General features: G+C 44.2%; 1 protein-coding gene across 4 annotated transcripts in view; it reads right to left on the minus strand.

Moving 5' to 3' along the window:
- SDK1 (sidekick cell adhesion molecule 1) overlaps window positions 1–26,653 on the minus strand; it is a 360,337-nt gene that overhangs the window by 36,007 nt on the left and 297,677 nt on the right. For 3 of the 4 annotated variants that reach the window (XM_072349298.1, XM_072349299.1, XM_072349301.1), the window contains 7 exons: window positions 26,412–26,606; window positions 22,209–22,410; window positions 19,878–19,981; window positions 18,105–18,175; window positions 13,712–13,847; window positions 11,810–11,869; window positions 9,819–9,920 (listed from right to left, as the gene is read on the minus strand). In XM_072349298.1, the coding sequence (XP_072205399.1) occupies window positions 9,819–9,920; window positions 11,810–11,869; window positions 13,712–13,847; window positions 18,105–18,175; window positions 19,878–19,981; window positions 22,209–22,410; window positions 26,412–26,606 (870 nt within the window). The remainder of the gene's footprint in view (window positions 1–9,818; window positions 9,921–11,809; window positions 11,870–13,711; window positions 13,848–18,104; window positions 18,176–19,877; window positions 19,982–22,208; window positions 22,411–26,411; window positions 26,607–26,653) is intronic. The other variant, XM_072349300.1, reaches the window with a different exon arrangement.

A 26,653-nucleotide genomic window follows, 5' to 3' on the forward strand; every position in this document is an offset into this window, starting at 1 on the left:
TGCGGGGCTGCTCAGATGTATTTCAGAAGCAGTAAGATGGGCAGATCCACATTCAAAAGCATGCATACTGACACCCCTAATGCTCCAGCACAACCCCGTTTGCTGTCACTGAATCTCTTATACCCAGGCACCAAAAGCCAGCACTCTGCCTGTTACCAGGCTGGATACCCTGCCATGTGACAGGAGCCTGAGGAAAGGAACAATCTGGTCTCCCCTATCTTGGAGAAGCCCAGCCTCTATGGGAGACTCTATGGGAGGGAATCATTCCAGTAGGGAGTGACCCTTTCTTTAGGGTGTGGAATTACATGTTGATTTACAAGATTGCATAGATCAGAGTCAGGGAAATGAGAACACTTCCTAATGTACGGTGGATCAGCGGAAGCTGATATAAGACCAACCTTAAAAAACAACTATCTCGCCCTGGTGAAAACTGGCGGAAAGGGGAGTCTAATTGTAGCCAAAATGAAAGATGAACAGGCAAATGTACCTCGGTGGATAAGAGGGGACAGACACCACATCACATTTTTAAGGGTATTAAGGTCATGAAAAACTGTAAATAAAAGCAGATGATATTGAAATGGTACCCAATGGTAACATGCCCCAGCTTCTCTGCTTAGTGCTGGGAAGCTTTCCAGTATTATCTAGGTGTAATCTCACCTTCTCGAGACGTACAGAGTGGGATGCAGGTGGCTAAAGGAGGAGAGATCACATTCACCACACGTATTGGAGAAAAAAAAACACATTGAAATGAAACAAGGACTAGAAATGGATACTCATGGACCCAGACTTGAGGAGGTTATCTGCCAATGCCATTTTTTCAAACCAAGGAGGCAATCATGTTCTGAGGAATTCTCTATGGATATGACTTATTCATGAAGAACCTTTATAAACTGGCAAGTGAATCAAGCAGAAGTAATTCTCATCCTCTCCTTCACCACCTCCTCCAGCAGTGGTGAAAACACCGGTGCTGTGATTACCAATCTTTTAACATGGAGATCAGCTTTCCAAACAAGCCAAGTGCAATCCAGGATGTTCCTGGGGCAAACACAAGCTGATGTAAATAAGTTAGTGTGTTCACATTACAATGCCTAAACCACGGTCACCAAGCAGCACTGTGAAATAGAACCTGTAAACAAAAGTTACATATTTTGAACCTGAAGGCTGCAGTTCTACTTACCTAATAAAAGCCTAAAATAGGCTATCACATTGCATACTGAGATTATCCATCACGAGACTGAGAACACCTGACCCAAAAGTAAAGCTCTTACAAAACTGTAAGACTGCTTCTGGAAAGGGCATACAGGTGGTTAAAGCAGGGAGGGGAAAATAATAAAACAGGCTTTTGTTCTGTATTTCTTCTGAATTAACATGGATATGCTCACACACAGTCAGCAGGGACAGACCTGTGAGCAAAAGCAGGGAGAGTTTGCACTGGGGATGCACAAAGAAACACACAGGTGTAAACATACAGCTGAAATCCCTTCTCCCTTACAAGGTAAATTAGGGATAGTTCCACTAAAGCTCGTGGAGGCTTTATGAGCGAGAGCAGCATCAGCTCTGATGAGTGCAGGACTCACTCCCAGGAGTACACATGAGGTGGTGAAGAGCTGAAGTGTTTGATAGCAGCCCAGCTCCTCTCCCACCTGCAGCAGGAGTAGGAGCAGCACTGCATGAGCGAGTACTGCTCTCAGTACTCTCAAGAAGTCTGTCCATGAGAGGGGTAACATTACCTGCTTCAGACCATCTCCCTGGGCCCCCTGATTCCCAAGAGCCCCCCCTCCTCTGTTTTCAAGTACATTCCCCTCATTATAACTTATTAATCCCACACGTTAATATCATAGCATAGTTCATGGCAGCAGACAAAAGGACCCGCTTAATGTTCACTAACAGCAAGACCTACTGAAGCTGAATAAGCACCAGCAACTCCTTATCCCCCACTGAAGTCAAGAGAGCATATCCAATAATTAGGGTGAAGCTTCACCAGGTTTTCTTATCCCAAATGTTACAAACTGTACCACAAAAAGTCAGTGTGAGCAGGTGAGATCTGCCACTGAGATAACCTCTCACTGCGGATTTAGAAGTAAGTTGGGCAGTTGACCCCCATGAGAGTTTAATTTAGGATTACAGATTGCAGTGCTCAGGGAACCCCAGGGAGACCCTGCAGGGAGTGAGAGTCTAAATTTACATCTACACTTCAGGAGTGAAAGTTTTCTCCTCGCTCGTTTTGCAGTTATAGAGCCCGTGAATTCATTTCTGCTGCCTGTCCTGTATCATTGACATCCTGCCAGCGTCTGGATTGCTGTGGCCGTCGTGTTTTAGAATTACTGCTAATTCATACTAAAAATTGCAACTTTTTATGCTTTTCATCCACAACAGGCAACCTGAAACACCTCCAGTGCCATGATTGATGACGGGTACAGCAAACAGATGTCAGAAAAGAAAACCATCCGTGTTTCTCCACAGCTGGCTTCACAGCAAAGCTGTGCGGAGAAGGCAACACCGTGAGATCTGAGACCTGTACAGAAAGCCCATGACATTTTGCTCACATATCCCAGGATGAAGAAAAACAAGCAGAGCAGGACTGTGCAATTAGAAGGAGCAGAGACTTGGCTGCAAATATCCTTTAGTCAAAAAAAATACTCCAGCCTGTGTCTGCTTGAATGTAAGTTACCAACCTGGGGCTTCCCCACTTCCTTACCAGGGCGATTTATGGTCCATTTTACTTTACTACTGATGGCTCATGTTTTTGAAAGGAAGGTTAATTTCTTTGCTTTTAATGGAGTAGCTCTGCTGCTAGCGCAGTCAGGCTTTGCATACACGATCAGGCTTTCCATCCCTCTGCCCTCTGTGCAGGGATGCCCCCGCACCAAGCTCTTCACGGGCCATGGAACACTGCAGCAGAACCGCCGGCCGCCCATTTGTCCTACCACTCCCACTGCTGCTTACACCAACCGCAGAACAAAGGCCAGATGGTGAAGCTGAGAATAGATAGCTGTCTGTCTGAGGCTATGGTCAGTGTTGGAAATTGACATGAAATTGTTGGGGTTTGAGACAAAAGATCACCATTTGGGCAAAACATCGCATGACAATGGCAGTCCTACACCACCCACAGCAGTAAGAGCAGTGGAAGAGGTAAGGAAGCTCAGATGATCAACATCTGATTTTATTTTTGCTTGGACGGAAACATCTTTCCTACATCGAGATGTGATAAAAAGATGCAATTAAACCCGAGCTAAGCAGGAGCTGATGCACTGTATAAAGCATTGTGTTGTACCAAAGGCTGCTTATGACCAATATTAACAACTTAATGAGCTGTTAATGAGGCGCACATTCAGCTTTTACTTGCAGCATGAAAACATTGCAAATCATTTTAGGGAGCTTCTGGATAGTCAACGGAGAATTAAAGATGTCAGATAAGCCCATCAAATCTATGTCTCAATCTGGACACTGCTTTCCAATGCATTCTCTTAAAATTCCTTTTCCTCCATGGCAGAATAACTTTCTTTGACAGCAGTACGGCTCTCACTTAGACTTTGCTTCCTTCTGCCTTGACATTAGATTTCAGTCTCCAGAGAGCTGCAGGGATGTCTTTTTGACATGTTGACATTAAGGACACTTCTTCCACAGACTCACGCTGGCACGGTTACTTTCTGTTTTACCATCATAAGATCAGCAACTGAGCTAAGTTACCAAATCTGGAAGTTTAATTACAAAACCATTGTGCTCATCTATAAACAAACTAAGAACTTAAAATTACCCATTGAAAATAGCCACTTGGAGTAGGAAAGGGAGCTCAGGTTTATCCAGAAAATTCATATCCATAATTCCCCAGCAGTGCAGCTCTACCAGTAACAAGCAACGACTAATGCTCTAATGTAGGCACACTTTAGTTTGTTATTTTTTACTGTTCTGTCATAGCCCTGCAGGATTAGATAATGCAACTGAGTGCTATCTATACTGCTATTACCACCAGTGGAGCTGAATTGATGGGAACAGCAAATCCATGCTGGACTTGCTGCAATCAAGCCCCACATGGAAACCGTGTATAGAGCGAGTCTGGAGTTTAAAATCCACCTTGAAACAGTGATGTGAGCTACTCAGCGGCTCTCTGAAAGGGAGTGCTGTTGGGATACATGGGATATAGCCATAATGGCTTACAGCAGTGCAAGAGAAGCTGAAAACAGGTTTATTTTCTGTTTGGAGTGGGAAAAGTCTCTTCATTTTTTTAATCTTTCTATAGTTTTCCTTCCTTTCCTATAGTTTCCTTCCTTGCTCTGATTTTACTCTGCCTTTTTTCAGCATAATTTTGGTGAACTTGGCCGGATCTTTAACTTCAAGCTCAGTAGAGAGAACTCATGTCTTAAGGAGCAAGGCACCGGGGACAGCATGAAAACCCAGCATCATGCCCAGAGCAGGGCATTCCTGCCTATTGCAGCAACTCAGCAGATTCTTTACATTGAAGTAAAGGGTAAAAAGAAAATCTATGTTTGAAACAGCCAGTCATCCCACAAAAGTGGCCTTTTGCTGATGTTTTGAAGAGTCAACCACTGAAAAGCAAATACCTTAACATATCGCAGGTGTGATGCTGTTAAAATGGCACAGGAGGTCAACCCCTTTATTTTAAATGGAGAAAATGAAGCCTGTGATTTATTGTACTAGTTTCCCTTGGCTTCCTCCCTCCCCTTTCGCTTATCAAGGGAAGATGCTGTCCCTAGGCTGACAGGTTTTAGACTACTGCAGTGTGAAATGGCCACAACAATCCTTCCCTGCCCTCCTCCAGTGGGGGCTGGGATGGAAATGCTCACCCAGCTCTTCCAGCCGTGCCAGCAGCATTGCACAGCTATCTGCATAGGCACAGCCAGCCATGGAGGGACAGGGCGTGCGTGTCCCAGACAGATAGGAGAAAACAGCCAAAGGGCCACAGCAGTCTGATTGAGGCTGCCAGCTTGAATGTGTAGAAATGCTGTCATTCCTCTTGTAGGTTGTTAACAAGGAGGCACGGGGGACTCCTCTGTGCAGCATCTTCTCAGCTCCTCTCAGGGCAGAGAAGGAGAAACAGTTCTATGCTATAGGAAAGGGGGACCTGAGGTAGTGCTGAGGGTCTCCCTTCTCCACAAGGCAGCCTATGACAGGGAGGTGAGGCCACACAGGTTATATTTCATACAAGCACACAACACCTGCTGAAATAGTCAGAAACACTCAAGGACAAAGCAGCCCTGTTCCAACAACTTCCTCCAGCATTAGCAGGTGTAAGGGGTGGCTAATACAAAGATGCTAACAAAGATGATGGCAAATATTCAAAGGTTATATGCAAAGGAAAACTCACCAATGTCGATGCCTTGGCTAGAGAAGCTGGGGCAGTCTCCACTGGGGAGCAATCTCCAAGAGATGCTGCCTTGGTGGTGGTCAGCCCTTAAATGAGGTCTTAGAGGAGGTAGAGTCAAGCTCCATCCCTTCCGGGAGCACAGCTAGATTACTCTCACCTGTGCTCTCATAGCTGACCCAGCACTTGCCTCAGCTGATTAATCAGAGGTTCAGGCTGTGATTTCCCATACAGCAGGAGAGACAGAGACACTACCTGAACACAAACAGCCAAGGTAGAAGAGACACAAGCTCTTTGCTAGAAGCAGCTCACAAAAGGATGTTGGTCTTTGCTTCCCTGTGAGTCTTGCCTCTCCTTAGCATAGCTCCTATTTTGTCTTCTCTTCCCCATTTAAAAATCACTACTTTTGGTCTTGGAGCTTTCCAGATAGTTTCTGCTCTTTGCCTGTAAAACACTGGCAGTTCTAAGTGCACCCCTTGCTGTAACTATGGGGCTGAGCCTCCATCCTTGCTCCAGGTGTGGCTGCACAAAACAAACTTTGGGAGCTCCAGGAACAGCTGTGGAGCTGCAGGCAGGAGGGCAGATGGAAATAATTGCGATGACAGCAAGAAGAGGAATATTTGCTTTGGCCTTCGTGAGCTTTGCACCAAGGGGTAAATTCAAGGTTTTGTAGAGGATAAGAGAAAAGAAGCGATCAACTCCCTGTCCCAGCCCTGTTCCCTTCTAAGCTGAGGTTTCACTCTGATGAAAGTGAGATGGGCTTGAAACCTGCTTTCCTGAAAGATGATGGTAGCAACCACAGCAGCTTTTCAGTGCAGGACTTCTAAGGAGCGGATCTCTGTCTGCCAGTGTTTTGCTCCTTCCTCTTCCCTTTGCAGAATGGGCTCTGAGAGATCATTATTAAAGAGAACAACAACAACAACAAACCAGCCTCATCAGTTCCTGTGAATTCTGAAGGTCACCAATGCCACCATCAGTTATAATGACACACATCACTCCCTCTTCAGACAAATGGACTTCCAACCTATTTAAAGGCAAGCGTCTTTCAGAGCACTTCACTCCTTCTGCTACCCCCTCTCTATACACACACGCTCTCCTCCAGCAGCAGCTGCTGGAAGAAATTATGAATTCCATTATTTTTCATCCAGAACAGCTTTGCAGTATACGAGAGAAGCACTGGAGGCTGCAGGCTCGTTAGCACAGGATTTGTATTGCCGCCTTCCATTTTATTCACCAGCCCAAATTAGGTGAAGCATGCCTGCCCCAAACCTGTGCTTTCTGTTTAATTAAAATGCAGGTGGTGGACTGCCCTGAACTCCAGAGCCCACAGCACAATCAGACAGCGACAGTGACCCGGTAGAATAATGCTCTTGATGTAGGGGCTGCTCTAACAGAGCCTTAATTTCAGTCAAGCAGAACAGCACTTCTGGTAGCAGCTGCATTTAGGGCCGGGATGATGATCAGCACAGCTTCTTTCTGCCTTCCCAATCAAAGCCGGAGTCCCTGACAGCTGAACTGCTCAATGAATTAACCAGGCGAGAAGGGGGCTTGCCAAGGGGCTGCAGCTCCCTTCTCATTGCTGCAAGTGGCAGCTTTCAATTATATTTTTCTTTTTTTTTTTTTCCTTTACTTTCTGTTTGTCAGGAGATGCACGTGGTTCTCTAATGAGCAGGGCAGAGCTGCAGCCAGATCTAAATAGGCAGTGTTCCATGGATCTCCTCCATGTAGGAGAGGGATGCAGGGGCTGAAGGCAGGTGAGGGAAGCACTGGCTCCACTCAGACCCATCAGTGCAGCACAGGGATGGTTTATTCGCCACATCAGAGAGGTTTGCAAACATCCAGACACGAAACCTTTGATGGGCTGTTTCAGTGGATGGGACAAAACTGGTGCAATGAGAAAAAAGTTTTGCTCCACCTACTGAAAAAAATACCAACCAGGCCATACCCAAACCTGCCTGCATCCAACCCCTTACATCACCTGGTATCTTAAACCTGTTAATTGGGCCAGGAATCTCTACTTGCCCTTGGCCCAAACCCATGAGAGCTGAACGCTTGGGATGCTGCTTTGGGTATGACTCATTACCTGCTTGAGTTTGCATTGTAAAACTCCAGATACAATGATAGGAATATTTTCAAGTCTCAGAGGGGAGAGCACAAGAGCAAAGGAAGGGTTTGGGATGCTCGTCCTCCTGCACTGTTTGTCTGGCTGGGCTGTTTGCTGCTCCCATCGCACCTGGCACCAACCATCAGTATCATTTCTGGATGCTTCATGCTGTGCGTTACATGGCAGAATGCACAGAAATGGGTATTTCCCTTGAAATGTCACTTTGTGTTCAGTGCTATGCTCACGTTGTCAGTGGATTTTGTTTACTGCCAAGGTTTTCTCTACTATTTACATGGGTGTCCCATCATCAAAGCTAAGTGGACCCATTTTTTCCAGCTTGCTACTTATCCAACTCTACCATGGGTAAGAACATCACGCAAACAATAACAACAAAAACTTGCATTTCCACAGCACACTTCAACTCCAAAGTGTCACAAATCAATTTAAAACCTAAATTGCAGCACCAGCTCCAATCACTTTGCTCACAGTATAAATTACAGCCAGCTCTGGAGGTGGAAGAGGCAGTTATATAACAAAGCATAATAACTTCACACTACAAGTGTGAAAATCTGCAGGAAGATCCTATGTTCATCACTTCTACTGCATGAACCCAGATTGTCCCTAACCAGAGGTAGAGCCAGGACCTCTAAAAACCACAGTGAATCACGCTACAGCCCCAGAAACAGCAGTCCTGCCTGTGCAAGAAAGCCTTAGAATAATTAAGGTTGGAAACGACCTCTGAGACCACCAAAGTCCAACTGTTGACCCGTCCCCACCATGACACATAACCATGTCTGTCAGTGCCACATCTCAGCAGTCCCTGAACACCTCCAGAGATGGTGACCCCACCACTCCCTGGGCAGCCTGATTTCATCCCAAGTTTGGCCTCCTCCATTGCCCTGTTCAGTGTCTAAGCTGCAATGAAGACAATGTGCTGTGTGGTTAACATACATGATACACCAGCACCTCCTTCTTTTCCCCAGCTGATCTTTCATGTTCTGTACAAGTATAGAAATGCGGTTGTTGGCCCAGTTTGCAGCAGGGAGATATTTTGTTCTGAAACAAAAATCTATCTTGAAGTCAGATACAGTTGGCTCCACTCGGGGCTTCCTTTGCTGCAGCTACAGAATGATATTGGAGCAGGAGCAAACTAGAAAACATGTACGTATTGCCAGCCATCTCCAGAACCACACTGCCCTGATTAATTTATGACATTTTCCAACCAAGAGAGTGACTGCTATGTGCTATTTGAAATGCAAAGGTTAAGCAGTACTGAAAGAAAAATAAAAAAGCGGGCTTTAGTTAGTTCTGAGCAACAGAATCTTCAGTGAATGACAATAAATTGTATTAGCGCTGAGTTTGCTAACTTTTACATCTTAGCCTTGAGACAGAAGAACAAAAGTGCAATCAGATCTGTTCCCAGCAGCAGACTGAGCAACAGGAGGGAGCGTGTTGCCTATTCTTGTTCTAAGCTTCAAAAGATGTTGCTGCAGAAATTGATACCATAACTAACAGCCATTTCAGTGCCAGCCTCTCTCCAGCTGGGGTCACCGTAAATCCCGCATCGCCACCGGGCTGAGAGGAAGACATCAGCTATTCCAGTCCACCACTGCTCCACTGGAGCCTCCGAGAGGAACAGGCTCAGCTGCAGGTTATCTCTGCTCCGCCAAATCACTCGTTTCACAAAGCATTCAGAGCAGTGCCTAGTTAACTCTCTTGTCCTGTTGTCTGCCTCCGGCCTTCCAATGGAAGGGCTTAAAATTGATCGGCAAGTTACACTTCATAAATACAGCCTGAATTCATGTACCACATCCATAATAAGTGGTAGCATGAGTAGAGACACCGCACCACGGCTTCTGCAGAGGCTGATGCAGGGGTAGAAGTCTGCATGTTCTCGAGAATAATCTTCATCTGTGGCTCCAGAGCTAGCATTAAACTGGACAGAATGTCTTCTCGACTTCAGGAGCATAAAAATACAGCAAGATGTGGTACACAGGCAATGTCTCTATACAGACAGTGATAAAATAAAAGAACCAGCTTCCCAAGTCTCCCTTGTTTTGTAGTTTTGTTTCTTTTCCCTTGTGGCTTTCCTATGCTCTACTTTTTACTTCTTTAACTTGAGTCAATTTTCCCCTCAAGCTAATCTGGTATGAACAGTCATCTTCCTGCAAGTCCAAAAAGGATTGTCTCCTTTTTCTTTCAAATGCACCTTCTTCCCTTATTCCTGTAGACCAACTGGATTTGAAAAGGCAAGAAGCTATCGGTTCCAACCTATTCCAGGTAGAGGATGCTACAGAAAACTGATAGTAATAATGATCAAGTCTTTCCCGATATCTGGAGTATAATAGAACTTGTTGACACTAAAAAAGGACATAAACCTGTTTTACCTACCTGCTTCACCCACAAACACTTCCACTGGCGTGCTGGTAGGGCTCTCACCAATGACATTATATGCTGTCATTAACACTTCATATCTCTTGTACTTCTTCAACTCTGAAAATGTAAATTATATTATATATTATTATTTATAGTGTATTACAGTGTTGACCTTAGTCTCTATCACATCTTCATCACCACACCTCTCCCATGGAATACTGCATTAGACCAGTGCAGTGGTATCTACTTCCATCCTTCCTTAACACATTCATTACAGTAGGGACTGCACAATTATGAAAGATCTTTGCTACGAGATGACAGAATTTTCCAGTATTTTCACTGTGTCACTCCACAGATCACCCCTGATGATTAACTAGCCAGGGGAATACCTCTGGGTCACTCCTGATGACAGGGAAAAGATGGGACTTTGAGTGCTGAACATGTGGGCTCATTTTGATCTCTGCTGGTAGGAATGAACACATGGCTTCAAGCCTTTGCCTAACCCCAGAGACTTCCATCCAGGGGTCACTTGGCAGCTGTGTGGGTTGAGTCTGTTGGGAAGTTGTAGTACCATTCCAAGTACTGCATGCATATCTTTCTCCCTCAGAGTGAATATAGTTTAAGCATCAGTCAAAAAGAGAAAGGAGAATTTGAAGTCTGGGCTCCAACTGACCATCACAGAACCAATTTCTCTGCTGACATAGAAACTACTCTTACAGATGAGGTAGGAGAATAAAAGCAGTGTGTGAAAAAGCAAGAAAACCCAATGATATGGGGGCAATTAATAGATGCAAATGGGGATGGAGTAAAAACATGTCAGTGTCACTGGGAAGGCAGCAGCTGAGCAGTTTTGGGTTTTGCTTTTTGATGGAAGAATCAATCCTAACAGAAATATTTATCATCTAAAATATTTAACAGTGAAATTAAAGTAAGAAAGAGATCAATGATATAAATTGCTGTATTTAAATGAGCTGAGAATTGATTAAGACATGCATGGCCAGGGGTACAAATTTCTCCCTTTGCCAATAATTTTCTCTGTTATCTATGAATCACATTGCACCTTTCTCTCTGAGGCTGACAGAATGCTATCAGTTTGGGGAGGTTCAATAAGTCTAATCATGCTGGTTCTTCAAGTTTTACTTCCATGGAAATATTTACAAGTGCCTTGCTCCTATGTCTGACTCAGAGTTCAGCCTCGTTTCCTACTCTTGGGTAAAGTGTAAATGATATCCAATACATCACTAACTTTTTGCCAGTCCATTAATACATAAAAAAAAATAATGTAAGAAATATAGCTCTTGATTAGAATTTCAGTACTAGGCAGCTGGTACAGAGAAAGTTTAATTGCTGCCATGAAAAGCCACAAGGGAGATTTTAGTGTTAACTGCATGTGGAAGAAAATGGAACATATGAGAGTTCATGCATGCAAGTTTCAGTGGGGATAGGGCTTCTTTTTTTTTAGCCCAGCACAATCTGTGACTCAAAAGCCTTGGGCAAAACCTATCTAGTGAACCATCATCACCACAAAGCAACTTGCTTTTTAACTCTGTCGAATGCTATTTTATTCATTTCCAATTGAAAACACCTCTGGAGATGCATATAAATTCATTGGGCCCTCTCTAAACTGGCCTCATACTCTAAGGAATGCTTGCGCACTGCAATGCTTGAATCGTAGGGCTAATGATGTGATGCTGCTAAACTCAGATGGACTGCAAAATACGTAGCAAGCAAATCAAAATTCATTTAGCATCAGCAATGCTGGATTGTTACAGTCAACAATGTTTTACCTTCCCAGAAGCCACAATTTTACAGCCACTACCTACTTGCATCATCAATGTCTATTGATGTAAAGAAAGCAAAGGCTTAAAGAAAAAGGAACTCCGGAAACCAGAATAATTAATTTGTGTTGATTTCTGCCAGATCCATCGAGGACAACCGGAGGAGTCTGCCTATATTGTATTTTGAACCATTACAAAGAGTCTCATCTAAAGGCAATGTGCACTTACGTGTTAATTCATACGTCGTTAATGCTGAGCTGCTGTTCACTGTCTTGAAGCTGCTTTGGGCTATTCAGAGTAAGCAAAGCAGAAAGCTTGTTACAGTGCAAGGAAACAGTTATTGCAAATGATGTACAGCAGAGACAGAGGCAAATGATGCAGCACATACATACACAGTTTGAGCTTTAGGACTATACCTCGAAGGGCAATAAAACCACATCACTCTTGTAACACATCAAAAGCATCTCACTCACACGGGTTTTTTCATTTCCTCCTCAAACAGAGAATCACACAAACATAGAACACAGAAATGTTCTGACTCTTAGATTAAACAGAATAAATGAGTGCAAAGGAAACAGTTTCTAGGGGGGAAACTAAGCACCGTATAGCATTCTTATGTCTCAACATGCAAAATTTGAAACATGGAGAGCTGCAGGGTAAAGACGTGGAACATGGGCCACGAAGAGCAAACACTTACAGTAGGACAGGACCCGTTTCTTTAAATGTATGTTAGATTTCCCACAGTTTCGCTTACAGAATTCAACATTCCTGCTGTGAATGAACTGCAACAGTATGCTAAGCAGTGTAAAACTGCAGGTCAGTGAGGAACGAGGGTGCACTAAGGTGAGAATTGTCATATTATGAGGGGAAAGAGGGATATTTCTTTCATAATACTTGTATCCAACTCTTTTTTTCCCTCTCTTGTCTCCCTGGAGAAGCAGAGCAAGGTGTTTTCTACTATACAGCTATTAGCAGCATTGCTGCAGGGCCAGCAAGAAGAGGGAAGAGAGGAAACCAGTAGGTATTACAAGTTTCCTGGCTTAAAAGACTAGAGAGCATCCAAAGTCATTACTTTATGATGAGATACACAGCTCATCATTCAGTTTTTGCCTGGAAAAACAACCTTGTGCATGCCTGCACCTGGAGGAGTTGCACATGCCTGCTCTGGTTTAACCTCTGTGCTCCCAGAGCCCTCATTCAGGTCTGACGATGTAAATGGAGTCACAGATGGATGCTGATGCTACATTTAATACATTCACCCTTCCCACATTCACACAAAAATCATTCTTGCTTCTGTAGAAACCATGTTTGTGGGTTAACAGAAACACAGGAGATGATGTAAGACGTTAAAGTAGTCTTAGGCATATTCTGCTGCTCACAGATTCTTGTCTTACTCTGAATTATTCCACTGACATCAAACAGGACTAAAGTCAGTCCTGCTGTGAGCACCTCTCATTGCTGGGCCGTATCTGTAGGGTTACTGAGCACTCACATCTTTACCTCCCATCACCTTATTCTGCCTATTCTTCTGATTTCCTTTCTACTCTTTGTCTAAGCCCTTTTCACTTTTGTTCTATTATTCCCTTCCCTCTCCACCTTCCTTCCAAAAAAAATAATCCCAGCAACCATCTCAGCAAGCATGCACCTTCTTGCTCATATTTGCTATTTTCTTCCAAAATAAGGATGAGCGCTTCAAAATTTTACGAGTGCTATTTAAGATTTCTCCTCAGCTGCTTTCCCCTACTGCAAAAACAAAATGTCAATTATAAAAACTATTAGAAAATAGCACGCTGAGGAAAATGAATGAAGTCTCTCTGCTTTTTGTCTGATGGCAGAAAATGTCTACAGGGGTAATCGTGGAGACAGCAGAAAGCAGGAAATCAGAGGGGACGTGGAGGACAGAGCATCGATTCAAGCACACTGGTATAGATTAGAGTGCACTGTTACAAGCGATGCTGATCAGACAGAGGTTATTAGCATTTTTCAGCATCTTCACCTTGACTGGGTGAAATCAAAATCACCTCCAGCACTTTGGGCATAATGGTGCGTTCTTTCCACAGGTAGGAGTGCACAGAGCATCTGGCATAAAGACATTCAGGGATATGATAAGCATCCAAAACAAAGGCTTACGTGTCAGTTCAGCTCTTAAGGCTGAGGGGTTCTTGACAGCTTTGGATTCAGTTGCAGACCCGACGTCGTAATCCAGCTCCCGGTAGTAGATCCGGTACCCCAACAGCAGCCCGTTCAGACTCTCTGCTTTGGGTGGCTGAAAAATGTTCACGTGAAGAATGTTTTCATTAGGATGTGCGTGGTAACAAGCACAAATGTGTGGGATACAGAACGTAAGTAACAGATTACTGAAAAATGCACCTTGACGGTCACCAACACAGCAAGCCAGCGTTTCACTTTGGAGATGACGAAAGTAAATTGCTTTGTCACAGACAATGTCCTTAGTGGATGGATGTTCACAGGGCGCTCTTCGTTTAACAACATTTACCTTTAAAGTAACCAAGAGCCATTTGAAAAGTAACGAACCATTCTGTGGTTCGTTAGGATGATGAAAACAGCTGCCAGAGAGGCTTTAGAGAGAGGAAACACAGCACGATGAACTCTGGCGTGCTGCATTGGTTGAGGCCCATGGGAAAACCCAGATCTCCTCCATAGCAGCTTGGAGCAGTGGAGGATGTATGGCACCAAGCTGGCCCAAATACATGCTTTGTTCCTTTGCAACGTGCCACCAGATGCTCAAAGACATCCAGAGGATCCTTCAGCAGCCCCTCACATCTTCCTTCAGATACAGACATGCAATCAGAACACTGAAAGGAATTTTCTGTCTGAATGGCTTACTTCAATAAAGACAAGCAAAGGGATTATTCATGTTTGGGAAAAAATGACTTTCATGAATCTAATGCAGGCTACGAACTGTGGAGAAGAAAAGATGCCCTAAGCCATTTATCTTCTAAAGATTCTTGTACTGAAACTTTAGGGGCTGAAAGGATAAATGAAAAGGATTTTAATGATGACCTTGCCTTTAATCCAGGAAGATTCTGCTAGGAATCCAGTCCATCATTAAAAAATTAACCACTAGTGTGATACCCTGTTACAGCATAAGGGAACACCACATGTAATTCTGATGAAGAGAGTAAGAAGCATATCTTTTACAAGAAAGGAGGCAGATATTTGGTAATAACCTGACTCTGCTTCCTGAAATGACAAGAATCTTCCACTGCTTCCTTATAAAAGAAGAAAGAAGGAGGGTGGTCCTGGCTTATTGTGTGTAAAAGGTTTTTCTTTGGGTAAGGTCTAAAGAATTAAGTAGAAAGACTGTAGTTCGGGGAAGCCAAAAAAGAAAAGTATGTGATCCAGAGTTTAGGAAAACTACCAGGCTACCAAGAAAAGAAGCAGAAACTGCTCCTGGAAGAAGCCTGCTTCTTCTGCAGTTGTCCAGCCTGAAACCTGCTGAAAGCACCTTGCTTTGCTCGCCCTCCTTCATCATTGTGTTTCATGCTCATTATAGCACTCCATCCTTTGCAGAAGCTTTGTCCGCCTTTCACTATTGTTTAGCGTTACAGACTGACCTAGGAACACAAGGTTGTGAAACAGAACCTTCAAGCTGGACCCTATGAAAACAACTCAAAGCCCTTTTCACAGTGAAAGCTCCACGAGAAAAGGGCTATTTTTCTCACTTCCCAGTATTTCTTTGGAAAGCTCCTCTACTACTCGGGTGGTTAGAAACCTTCACTTAATTCCTCATCTAAATAATTCATAGTGAGTCTATAACCATTTGATCCTCTGCTAATATTGCCTTTTGGGTTACATTGTTCTTCTCTTTGTGGGGTTTTTACTCTTGGGCTCTATTTTAAAGAGAGCGACTCTATCCCCTCTCAGACCCCATTCTACAAGGTAAATAAATCAACCTCTTGTCACAGAATCACAGAATCATGGACGGGTTTGGATTGGAGGTGACCTCAAGGATCATGAATCTCCAACCCCCTGCTGCATGCAGGGCCACCAACAACCTCATTTAATTCTAGACCAGGCTGCCCAGGGCCCCATCCAACCTGGCCTTGAACGCCTCCAGGGATGGGGCACCCACAGCCTCTCTGGGCAGCCTGTTCCATCACCTTACCACTCTCAGCCTTTTCTATCCACAGGCCAGATCCCTTAATAAGAGACTAAACAAGCAGACCCAAGGAAGTGACAGCTTTTTCTATGGCTGAAAATGTTCTCTGCGGGATGCAGATGAGATATTATTTATTACAATCTTATGCAGCACTGTTTTTCTTTTTAATTAAAAAAGACCCCACCAAAATTGGAAGAGGAAATCTTACAGCGTCTTAAAAGGAAAACACTACTGAAGCTGTTCCTCCTTCCTCTGCCACATAGCTGCTAACAGACAGAGCTTCATTCCTCACTGTGGTATAACACCAATTGGTTGATAGTGAGCGCTGTTTTCTTACACTTCCATGTTATTCTCCATTTTCCCTCTCTAAATTTAGGAGGAAAGCTCAGAAAAGAAACGGCTTGAAATCTGTCTTTCTCCTTGCCATAGAAGCGATGCTTCTTTCCTGAAAAGGGTACTCTGCTAAAAGGTCAGGTCTTCCCCTTCCTATCTGTCTCTTGCGGACAGAACACTGCTTTTGATGTAATGGATTATTTAGGGTTTTGTATGGAGGCCTGAGGGATCTGCTGAAACAGGTAAAATGATTATGAGTGGCAGCCCATAACATTGTACACGAGTAAGAGAAACAGTTTTGTGCTCTTGGAAGAAGAAAGGAAACAACGTAAGTTTGAATAATTGCTGTCTCTATGGCAGAAGCAGAACATACACATTCCCGATATTAACTATAACATCCTCCAGAACATTTGAAATAACCTTGCATTATTGATAGAGCAGACCTCAATGGAAACTACTTATTTCCCCCCTACTTTAAATTTAAAAATAATGGACTGATTGGACCAAGCAGCTGAAAGCACAGATAGTGCATCTGGAGTTTGTTCCGTGAATTATTAACATGGCTCAAAGTTAAAAATTTAGCTTTGCTTGGAAATCTACTCTCCCATTTAGCTCGACTGCTGTTTTCAGTTTACATTATTTCTTAAACACTGCTGTGAAACAACTTCTTAATTGGAGGCTATTGTGGGACTTGAAGATTTTTGTTCATTTGAAAAATACAGCGCGGCTGAATTACCGGGATCTATTAATATACATGTAGTAATGACATATAATCGCCCACAACTCCCTTGAGATGGCTCTGGCACAACAACCCCATTTCATTTTCATGAAATAAAAAGCATCCAATTACCTAAACAACCACCTATTTCACATTAACTACACACCAATAATCAGTCAATTGGGGGAACGTTCATTTCTGTGGTACGCCATGCCTCTCATCCTCCTTGTTGCCCTTCCCGATACCTTTTCCTTCACTGTGGGCTCTATTTGGAGGTGGGGCAACGGATTTATTTCTCTCCACAACTCCTTTGGTAAGGAGTTCAGCATGTCTTCTATTTGCTCAACATGCTGTAAGCAAGGATGCTATGTAGTGTTAAGCTGCATGAACTTGGGCCAGCATCCCCGCAGTACAGCCAGGCGTATTTTTAAAGTGCTGCTGCATAGCAATGAACAGACCCTCATACATATATTTTTTTCCAACATGCAAGGAGCCCCATCTGTACTGTAAACACGTTAGGCACATTTTTCACTATAATACAATCTGTCCAAAGCTATCTTTACTGTGTGCACGGGACATCATCTTGGGAGCAGGGTGGGCAGAGGCTTTCCAGAGCAGGTTATGGTTAACGTGCAGTACCCCACTGGGTTCTCTCTCTTAATGCTTACTCCACAAAAAGAAGCCTCAGGCAGTGGGTCACAAAATGTTCCAGCATATCCCAGGAGGCCAGTTTTGGATGGGAAGATAAAGGAAGGCTCAGGAAATGTGTGTATATAATGCAGACTCGGCACGAATACTTTCATATCCAACTCGGAGATATTACAGAGAGCTGAAACTTGCTTTTCTTTTCTCTGAAGAAATCTTAGTTTTTTAGCCCTCAAAAGAGAACAAGAGAGCATGTGGAGCTCCTCAAAGGTATGAGCAGGATCTCGGGCACAGTGTACACCTCTGATTACTTTGCCAGCTGAAGGAGGCAATGCGCAATGTGAACAACTGAGCTTTTGATTACCTGATCTCTGCCAATCTTACACACCAGCAAATGCTCTCAGTGTAATGATGCACCTCTATTGATATCAATAAGAGGACAGGTGAATCTGTACAAGCTGTAAACTCAGTCATCTTGGCAGGAACTGTTCCCTCTCAAGCTTTCCCTCGTGGGGTACAAAGCAAAGGCAACAACCAGAAATTTCTATCACTGAAATAAATGTGCAGATCAGGAAAACAAGGAAGTAATGGCAGTCCTTCAACTTTACTACACTCCCTTTAGCTCACAAAAGCCTCTGCAATGAACCACAAAGGTCAACAAGTCAATGCCAATGAGAAACATCACGCTTTTGTATTTTACCTACCTGCCACTGCACAAGGACAGATGAAGTGGTGTGGGGAGTGACCAGAACAGAACCAGGAGGCTCATCCGGAACTGATGGAGGAAAACAAGTAAACAAACCAAAGTTAGACAACAGGAGAGAAACGGGAAATTCATTCACCAAAATCTTCCATCCCAGTTTCTACATGGTGGGTCTCAAAAGCAGTGCCAGCAATCTGAAAGTTGCAACCCAAGCAGAAGCCAGCAGCTTCTCACCCATCCCTGCTCTGTGGCCTTGGCAACTTGAGGAGGAATGTGAGAAAAGCTCAGGGCATAAACCTGGAGAAAGCTGATAATGGCAGCCGCTCATAAGCAGTAGGATACAAATTCACAAGGAAGTTAAACCAGCTGAATGTGTGCTGCAAAGTGTGAGCAAATTGCTCCCAAATTTTCCATGGCATTTGTGGCACAGTTGGGGCAAGCCCACTGCTTTTGGGAGTCTGTCATGTATTCACAGATTATTTCGATCAGGACAACTTGATTTACCATGCATTAACCCATTCCTGTGCTTATGGCCTGTAAGACATCTGCACACTCTCCAGCAGCTCAAGTACAAAGAAGGGAATGCTTATCAGGAGCTGACAGCCCTCTGCAGTGCAATGCTCTGGTGGCAGCTCCAGGTTTGCTCAGCAGAATAAATGTTCACAGTTTGTTAAGGAGGTGAGAAGCTTTCACAGGGTTTCCCTCTTGCATTGTGAGGAGGCCAAGCACAACTCTGGATTCACTGCAGCTAAATTCAAAGTGAACTGAAAATGAAATTTTCAATTCCAAAACAGTGAGTCAGTATTGCCTCAACAGTACAGGTTACAGCCTGCACCACACAGCACCTATTGTTTGGGAAGCTGGAGAGCTGAGATGCCTTTAGGAGGCTGTTAGGCACACCTTTTCTTCAAGCACAATGCATGGTCTTGTTTAAACCAGGAGACTCTGAGCTCTGCCCCTCTGGCATCATAATTTCAAGATCACATTCTTTAACCATTCTTTGGTGAAATTCTTTCCTATTTTCATACCTCAGAACCACCGGTCACTCCTTGTGCCGTATTAAACACTAATTCTGAGCACGGTATATAGACGTGTATCTCAGTATTACCCCATTTCCCAGTCCAAGGGTAAATACGGATCCTTTGTCACACTTTGCAGAGTTCTCTTTCCCTCTGGTAGTCCCATTCAAGACATTGGAGCTACTTTTGCATTCAAGCAGTGCCTTTCTACAATCAAGGAATTAGAAGCTGATCTCTAAGGCTAAAAATAAAAGCCTTGTCAATGTCATTCACAGTTTATTAGTCCTGATCTGTGGGATTAAATGCTCATGTTTCCAGGAGCCTGGTGCTCTTTCTTACTTATACCTCAGCAATTTTGCCGTATTGCAGACTGACGTGGATTGTGAGTGAAAACAATTGAAGAAACTTCTTCAAATGTATGCATGGTACTACATTTATTTTTAATGATCTCTTGTAAATTATTCAATTTCTGCAAAGATAATGGTTAGTGCAGAGTTTGGAAGCCAATCAAACGGAGTTTAATTCCATTTGGAGACTCCTGAAAGTATGATTCATTCAGAGTGCACAGCAGGACACTTAAGGCTGCCTGCTATTAATTCAACCCTATCTCGTTACTACCTGTTATCAATCTCCTAGGAACAAACCCGCACTTGACGTTAGATTTTTACTCTGGTCACAGCAGAAAACACATTGCAGTGGATCCAGGGGCACATCTGAGAGCCCATCTCATGGCAGTATCCCCACCCCACGCTCACCATCCTGCAGCGTTGTCACCGCCTCTGTCTCGGCACTGAAGTCACTGTCCCCGATGTCGTTGGTTGCTTTCACACGCAGCTTGTAAGAGGTGAACGGGTTCAAGCTGTGGGATGGAAGAGTGAGGCCAAGCGCTGAAATAAACTGCTTCCTAATGAGCCTCCACCTCTACATATGGGGAGCCTGCCCACTGGCAAAAGGAGCCATTGGAGCAGCTTCTTTTCCCAACATCACCTTTTCTTTGCGGCCTGCCCAAAGTTCACCATGAAGTGGTTGGTGCCTATTGCACCTTCACTGCCATCAGCATCAGATTGATAGAACAAGGTGGAATTGTTTAAAACTAGAAAAGGGGAGATTTAGATCAGATGTGAGGGGGGAAATGATTTACTCAGAGGGTGGTGAGGTGCTGGTACTGCTGCCCAGAGCTGTGGGTAGCCCATCCTTGGAGGTGTCTGAGGCAGTGGATGGGCCCTGGGCAGCCTGGTGGGGGACAGTCAGCCCACACGGGGGTAGGGTTGTGGGGCTATGAGGTCCTTTCCACTCCAGCCATTCAGGGATTCTCTGATCTTTAAGACCCCTTCCCACCCAACCATCTAAGGTTCTACGACTGAATCCAAAAAAACAGCCAGCAAAGTGCAGCCCATAGAGCAACCTCTGACTGCTGTGCTGCATGGGGATGCAAAAACACTTTCATGGCAAAGCAGAAGCTTTGCCAGAGACATGCTCCAAACATCCCTGCTGCACAGAGCAGGAGGATAAGCACGGAGGAGGTTGGTGATGTGGCCAGGCCAGCGGTGAGTCAGGATGCAGCAGGCTCCAGAATTCACACCGCTGCCTTCTGACTAATCCTTTGGAGCATGCTGTATGATCAGTGCATTTTATTCCTCCTGAATCTTAAATTAATGTTATTACCTGGATTATTTAATAAAGTCAGTAACAACAGGTTCCCTGCAGCTCTTTTTATCGATGCAGTGCTTTAAGATATGCAAAGAGTGATTTCCAGCTGACATAACCTCAGCAGAGATCCTTCTGGTGTGGCTTGGCAGGGCTGTGCGGGGGAGGCTGCCTTTAGTTCACAGGCAGAGACTAGAAATGCAGAGCTGTAAGTTATGGGGGATTTATCTGATTAATTGGAAGTGTCTAGCCACCAGCTGGCAGATGTAACATTGACTACAACCCAAGTAAAGCTACTTGTAAGGAATGATTAAATATCGAGGGATAATGCATTCTGATGGGCAGCACTCTAGCATCACAAACAGAGTACTTTCCTGGATATTCAGGGGAAAATGCTTTTAGCCACAAGGGGAGAGGAACACTTTCAGCAGTGCCACCCTATTAGGACACCGTTACTTATGGACAGCAACTTCAATAACTTGGATCATCTTTCTGGAAATAGAGATCTTCTCAGTAATGCCAACCTCAAGCCTAAAGGACTTGACTGGTCTCCTTGATTTTAGAGGTTCTGACTGGAAAATACTGGGTATAATTCAGGGAGGATATAATACTTGCAGGGTTAATGAATCAGGTTTATGTTTATAATACAATTGTCAAGTTTTCATTTTTTTCTGCACAGTCAGACCAAACGATCCCAATGTATCCGTATCTTTTGGCACATGAGCAGAGAGCAGCCATATGTCACAGCCACTGATGTTTTTATAACAGAGAAGAGAAATCTGAATCCGAATGCCTTGAATAGTATATTCTGCAAAAGCTCATGGCCTTTTAGAGATAATCTGATTTGTACTAGCTGGTCAATACAGTAAATGGACAGCAAAACAAGGACCTCCTCATAGACACTCAATTGCTTTTGTGGATGTTACAAGGACTTTAATTACAACAGCATTGCTGAGGAGATAATGAAGTCTGAATAACAAAGTTTAGAAATACTGATGCTATCTACAAACTTCGGTGTTGAAAGTACAGATAAAAATGTTTCTTATTTCATCTGGAAAAGCTTATATGGAGATAATTGCAATGCAGCACCGAGAGTGGATTTTAGCATCAGCCACTACTGAAAGGATTTTTCACTAGCTGCGTTTCGCAGAGTACAGCGTAGTTACATTTGGTTTAACCTGAGTAGTGTTATCTTCCATGCAGAGCCTTCAGGAAGGGCCTCAGAAAGATGCATTGCAATTCAGCTGTCATTAGATTTATTGCATGACCTTCTGTGGATCTCTCAACTGCTGTTCGTAACACCAGCTCCAAAATGGAATCAGTGACGCTCCCTTAACCTGCCTCCCCCTGGAAGACTGAGCCTGAGTGATGTTTGCTTTGGCTTCCTATCTGCCCTAAGCGTGTGGGAATTTCTATGCTAGGCTGGGATCATACGGTACCTCTCAATAACGCAGGACGTTGCCTCGTGGCTGATGGAAGAGGAGTAGGTTTGCCAGTCTCCGTTGGGCAGCTCTCGCACTTGGACTGTAAAATATCGTATGGGTGATGATCCATCACTTCCAGGGACCCAATGCAACTGCAGGCTCCGTGATGACACGTCGGACTGGGGGGTGGTCAGCTGCTGGGGAGGGGCCGGGCGCTCTGCAATTGAACCATAGTGCATTACTGCCTTGAGAGCCTATTCAAGTTAATATAAAACGTGACAGAATAATTGGATTTTCACAGCGGTAATGCCACAGGAGATTAAACTTTTGGATTTGTCCCATGAAGTATAAAAGCCATCTCCATTCCTTTACCTTCTGCTGCAAAGATGAGCAGTAAAACTGATTCTTACCTTCCCATGTAAAAGGTCATCACTGAACCTACACCCTTCTACCAGCAGATTTCAAGTTTGCAAGGATCTTAACCTGGCAGGTTGAGAAGAGCTGTTAGGATCATCAGCCAAGCAAACCAGAGAAGTCTTTAATGAAACCCAGGTGTGCTTCCAGCTGCAACTGCTCCTTGGCAGAATTTGCCTGTAAACTGGTTCACTTTTTAACCCCTGCTTACTGCTGGGTACCAGGGGACTGTGTGCCGTGTGCCATGTGGCATCCTCTTCCACCAGCTGCTCCCTTGTCAGGGCATGAGGAAGTGAATGGAATGGGCTGGAACAGGCTGGTGTGTGGCAGCGTTCAAATGCACAACTTATGGCCCATCCCAAAATCCTGCACCAAATCTCTGACAAGGATCAGGGACCATCAGCAATTCCTGCTGCTGCTGCTTCCCACCACACTTTGGGGACGAGGCAGAACTGGAGCTCGAGTACCTCCTTAGTGTTCTTACAGACATCTCCTCTGCTTCCCTTCCTACTTGCTGCCCTTGAACCTGCAATGTCAAACCAGGCAGTGCCAACGCTGAAGGAGATCTTTCCAGAGCAATTAACAGCACTCCTTTCAGATAAGGCAGGGAATGGTAATGCAGGTGTGAGCATACCAGCCCCACTGCTTCCATATAGATCCCCTTTCCCATCACTGTGGCTCTGCACTCCATTGATTTCAATAGAGAAACTCTATAGAGTGAGGAATAATTGTTTAATTGTTTATCATGAAGATTATTGATTCTGATTAAAATGTGTGGCATGTAATAAAGCAGAAATTGATTGGAGACACCACAGTGACTTGCTTTTGAGAAGCAATTCAATTCAACTTCATCAGCACTCGTTTCCATACAAGCACACCCCTGACTGCATGATTCCTCCCAGCTCTGTACGGCGAGAGCTTTGTTTCCCTGCCATCCCCCAGAACATTTCCTGTATGTTTTGGCATCTCTCTGCAGAATGCTCTTGCTGACATCAGTGCCAAAAGATCTGCAAGCTATTAGCTGCAGGAATTCCTCGGTGCCAGCAGCCTGTGATCCAGAGCACAATGCAAAAGGTCAACACCTTACACTGACAGGCTGAGACAGGTATTTGGGGTTATTTTATCAGAGGAAGCGAGTGTCATGTGGGGATTTAATACTGCTGATAAGCTTTAAGCACTGTGCAGTTTTGGGCAGGTCAGATCTTGCCGTTGGTCTCCAGTGATTGGGTTTCCTTCTGCTGCCAACGGGAGATCTTAAAATCTCCTGTGTTGCAAGATATACTTCCTGACTGTACGTACAAAGCCATTAGTGTGAAGAGTTTATTTATGGGAGTTTAGCCATGAGCAAATGCTCAGGTGAGCTGTTTGTGCAGGAATGTAAGGCTGGGCCATATGACTCAATGGAGTCCGTTTAATTTCTTGCTACATTTACATCTTGTGGCTCCGCTCTGCCTGGATCCCTGGTGCTGACTATTCTGAAGGGTACTGTTCCATTCTGTAGACCCAGAGCACTACAGAAGCAGCTCTGGAGAATGCAGCTGCCATACAGCTTGGGATCTGTAAATCAAAGGAATCACTGCAAAATGCAAAGATATCTATATAGGCAGTACCCGGGGAATTAAAGGACACAAATGAGGGACCAATTTCAGTGATTTTCAATAGAATTTTTATGCCTGCTTACCTCAGTATCAAGGACAATAAGGACACTAAATGCTTTTCTATTAATGGAAAGTAAATATCTTCTTGCTCTAGAATATTTATTGTTATGCATACAAGTTCCAGGCTTGTTTGTTTATTTACTTGTTACCAGAATAGTTGCACTGGATAAATTTCTTTATCAGCCCAGAATACCAATGGTGTTGATATAAGATTGCATATTCTTCTCTCTATACTTTATGTACGGGATCACCACAGTTAACTCTCAGTGCATTGGGACTCAGTTCCATAGCACACACACAGACAACAGTAGAGCCATCCATCAAAAAGAGAAAGAGTTCACTTTATGTCAAGACTTGCCTATTCAAGATAACCCTAAAGCACTGATAGCAGCAAGGGATCGTTGTTCCTGCAGTGGAGCTGGGAGTTCTGCCTTGAGCCATTGTGTACCCAGCAACAGCCTGGGAAATCTGAGCACATCTTATTGAAAAGGAGAGGCTCTGAGCTTTAAGTGTTTACTTTTATTGGGCACGGTGGTGGTTTTTTTTCTGGAACTTGCACATTCTGGACTTTAAACTTCCACTTTGACAACAATCAGACAGGGGTGGAAGAAACCTTGAGCTGATAAATCTGCTTGATAGACAGTATCTTTAGTAGAAGCACTTTTTGTGCTCCAGAGATTCTTTCTCTGAGGACTGCACTGTTATGCACTGGGAAGGCTGCACACGGCCTGGAGAGCTGTGCTGGTGGGAATTTTAGCACCAATCACACAGGACAAAGGTAGAAATGCACCCCACTGGTCTTCCCAGTTGGTGGCTGAACATCAGGGCAATGCCTACAATATTGTAGGTAAGTATTAAGGGAGATGGGAGCTAATAGCAAGAGAGATCCTAGCTCTAGCATTAAATGATTTGGTAAAGTGTAGATTTAAAATGAGAGACCATTTAGTAATCACCATTTTAAAAACTAAATGTTATTTCAAGTATTACAGTGAGTGCCTTGGGCAAGAGCCAGGACCAGGCTCATGTGCACAACCCAACCATAGCTGAAATAACTCTATGGGGGTTTGTTCTGGCTGTCTGCTGAGGTGCGCTTCTCTCTGAACGGTGCTTTTTATAAACCATTTTTGAGGGTCAAGCTTTCCTGAAGATGAATACAAAGGCAGCACCTTGGGTCAGAGTGGCACACAGCACAGAATGCAGTGATGCAGAAGGGAGTGATGCTGGTACCATTGCCCTGGTAGCTTTAACTGTCAGCTCAAGAGTCCAAATAATAAGTGCTTTGCATTGGAACATGGTATCTGGTTCAAGACCTAAGGAAACTCCTGTTTGTTGCTAACATGTCCTCTTTTGGCTCCAAAAGAGAAATAAGTGTTCATGCACAAACAGAAAATGTGTTTGGAGATCACTTCTAAGACTGGAGAACTGACCCAAAGCCCTGGAAACATGCAGTGATGCAGACCAGATACTTTAATAACTTGTATATGTCTTTTACATTTTGATACTTTTGGTATCTAAGCATCTACACTCATTCGAGTACATACAAGCTCTTGCTTTCTTCAAGTAGGCTCCCTACAGAACAGAATTTGTTTGAGGATGCAGACTGTGAACAACAATTTTATGCCTGATGCCAGAAGTAGAAAAATCCAAGACAACCCAGATACAAACATTCTGCTTAAATATACAGCAATAAATGGCCAGAGGAATTGCTAACACATTGGGTCAGGAGCCCCGTTAAGAAACTCTGCAAGATCTCCAGCTCTCGTTTTGTGTTCCCTAATCAGCGCAATTCATCCGTCACTTACATTCTTAAGATTGCAGCCCTTCTAGCAAATGAGAGAGCTGGGGGAAAAAAATAAAAAAGCCAAGAAAAATCTCTGACTGCAGAAGGAGGCTGCATATGGCCAATACGGCATCTGATGGAAAAATCAATCCCCAACAGCCTGTCTGGTTAGAACTGCCCTTCATAAAAGCCTGCCTTGCTCACCAGGTTTCCAAAATCATGACGTTGCTATGGTTTAGGGCAGGGTTATGGCGTGAGAAGCAGGAGGTGGACAAGCTGCAGCCTGCAATTAAAATTCCTGTGAATGCAGCACAAACTCAGAGGCCTGGAATGGAAAGCACCCCAACCCGTGGCTGCAAGTGTTACCTCTTTTCTCTGTCGTGATCACTGTAGCTTCCAGAGGCTCCCCCCAGCCCTGCCGGGTCTTGGCAGATGTCCGGAAGATGTAAGCTGACTCAGGGGTGAGGTCAGTAGCAGTGAACTGTCGGACTGTGGAGCCCACCTCCACTGTTGTGAACTTGTTGGGGCTGCTGCTGGCCAGTCGATATGCAATCTGATAGCCTGCAATCACGGCACCGACAGAAGAGAGTAGAGAGGTTAGGAATTTT

This window comes from Excalfactoria chinensis, chromosome 14, assembly GCF_039878825.1.
Source record: "Excalfactoria chinensis isolate bCotChi1 chromosome 14, bCotChi1.hap2, whole genome shotgun sequence".
NCBI classification, from domain to species: Eukaryota; Metazoa; Chordata; class Aves; order Galliformes; family Phasianidae; genus Excalfactoria; species Excalfactoria chinensis.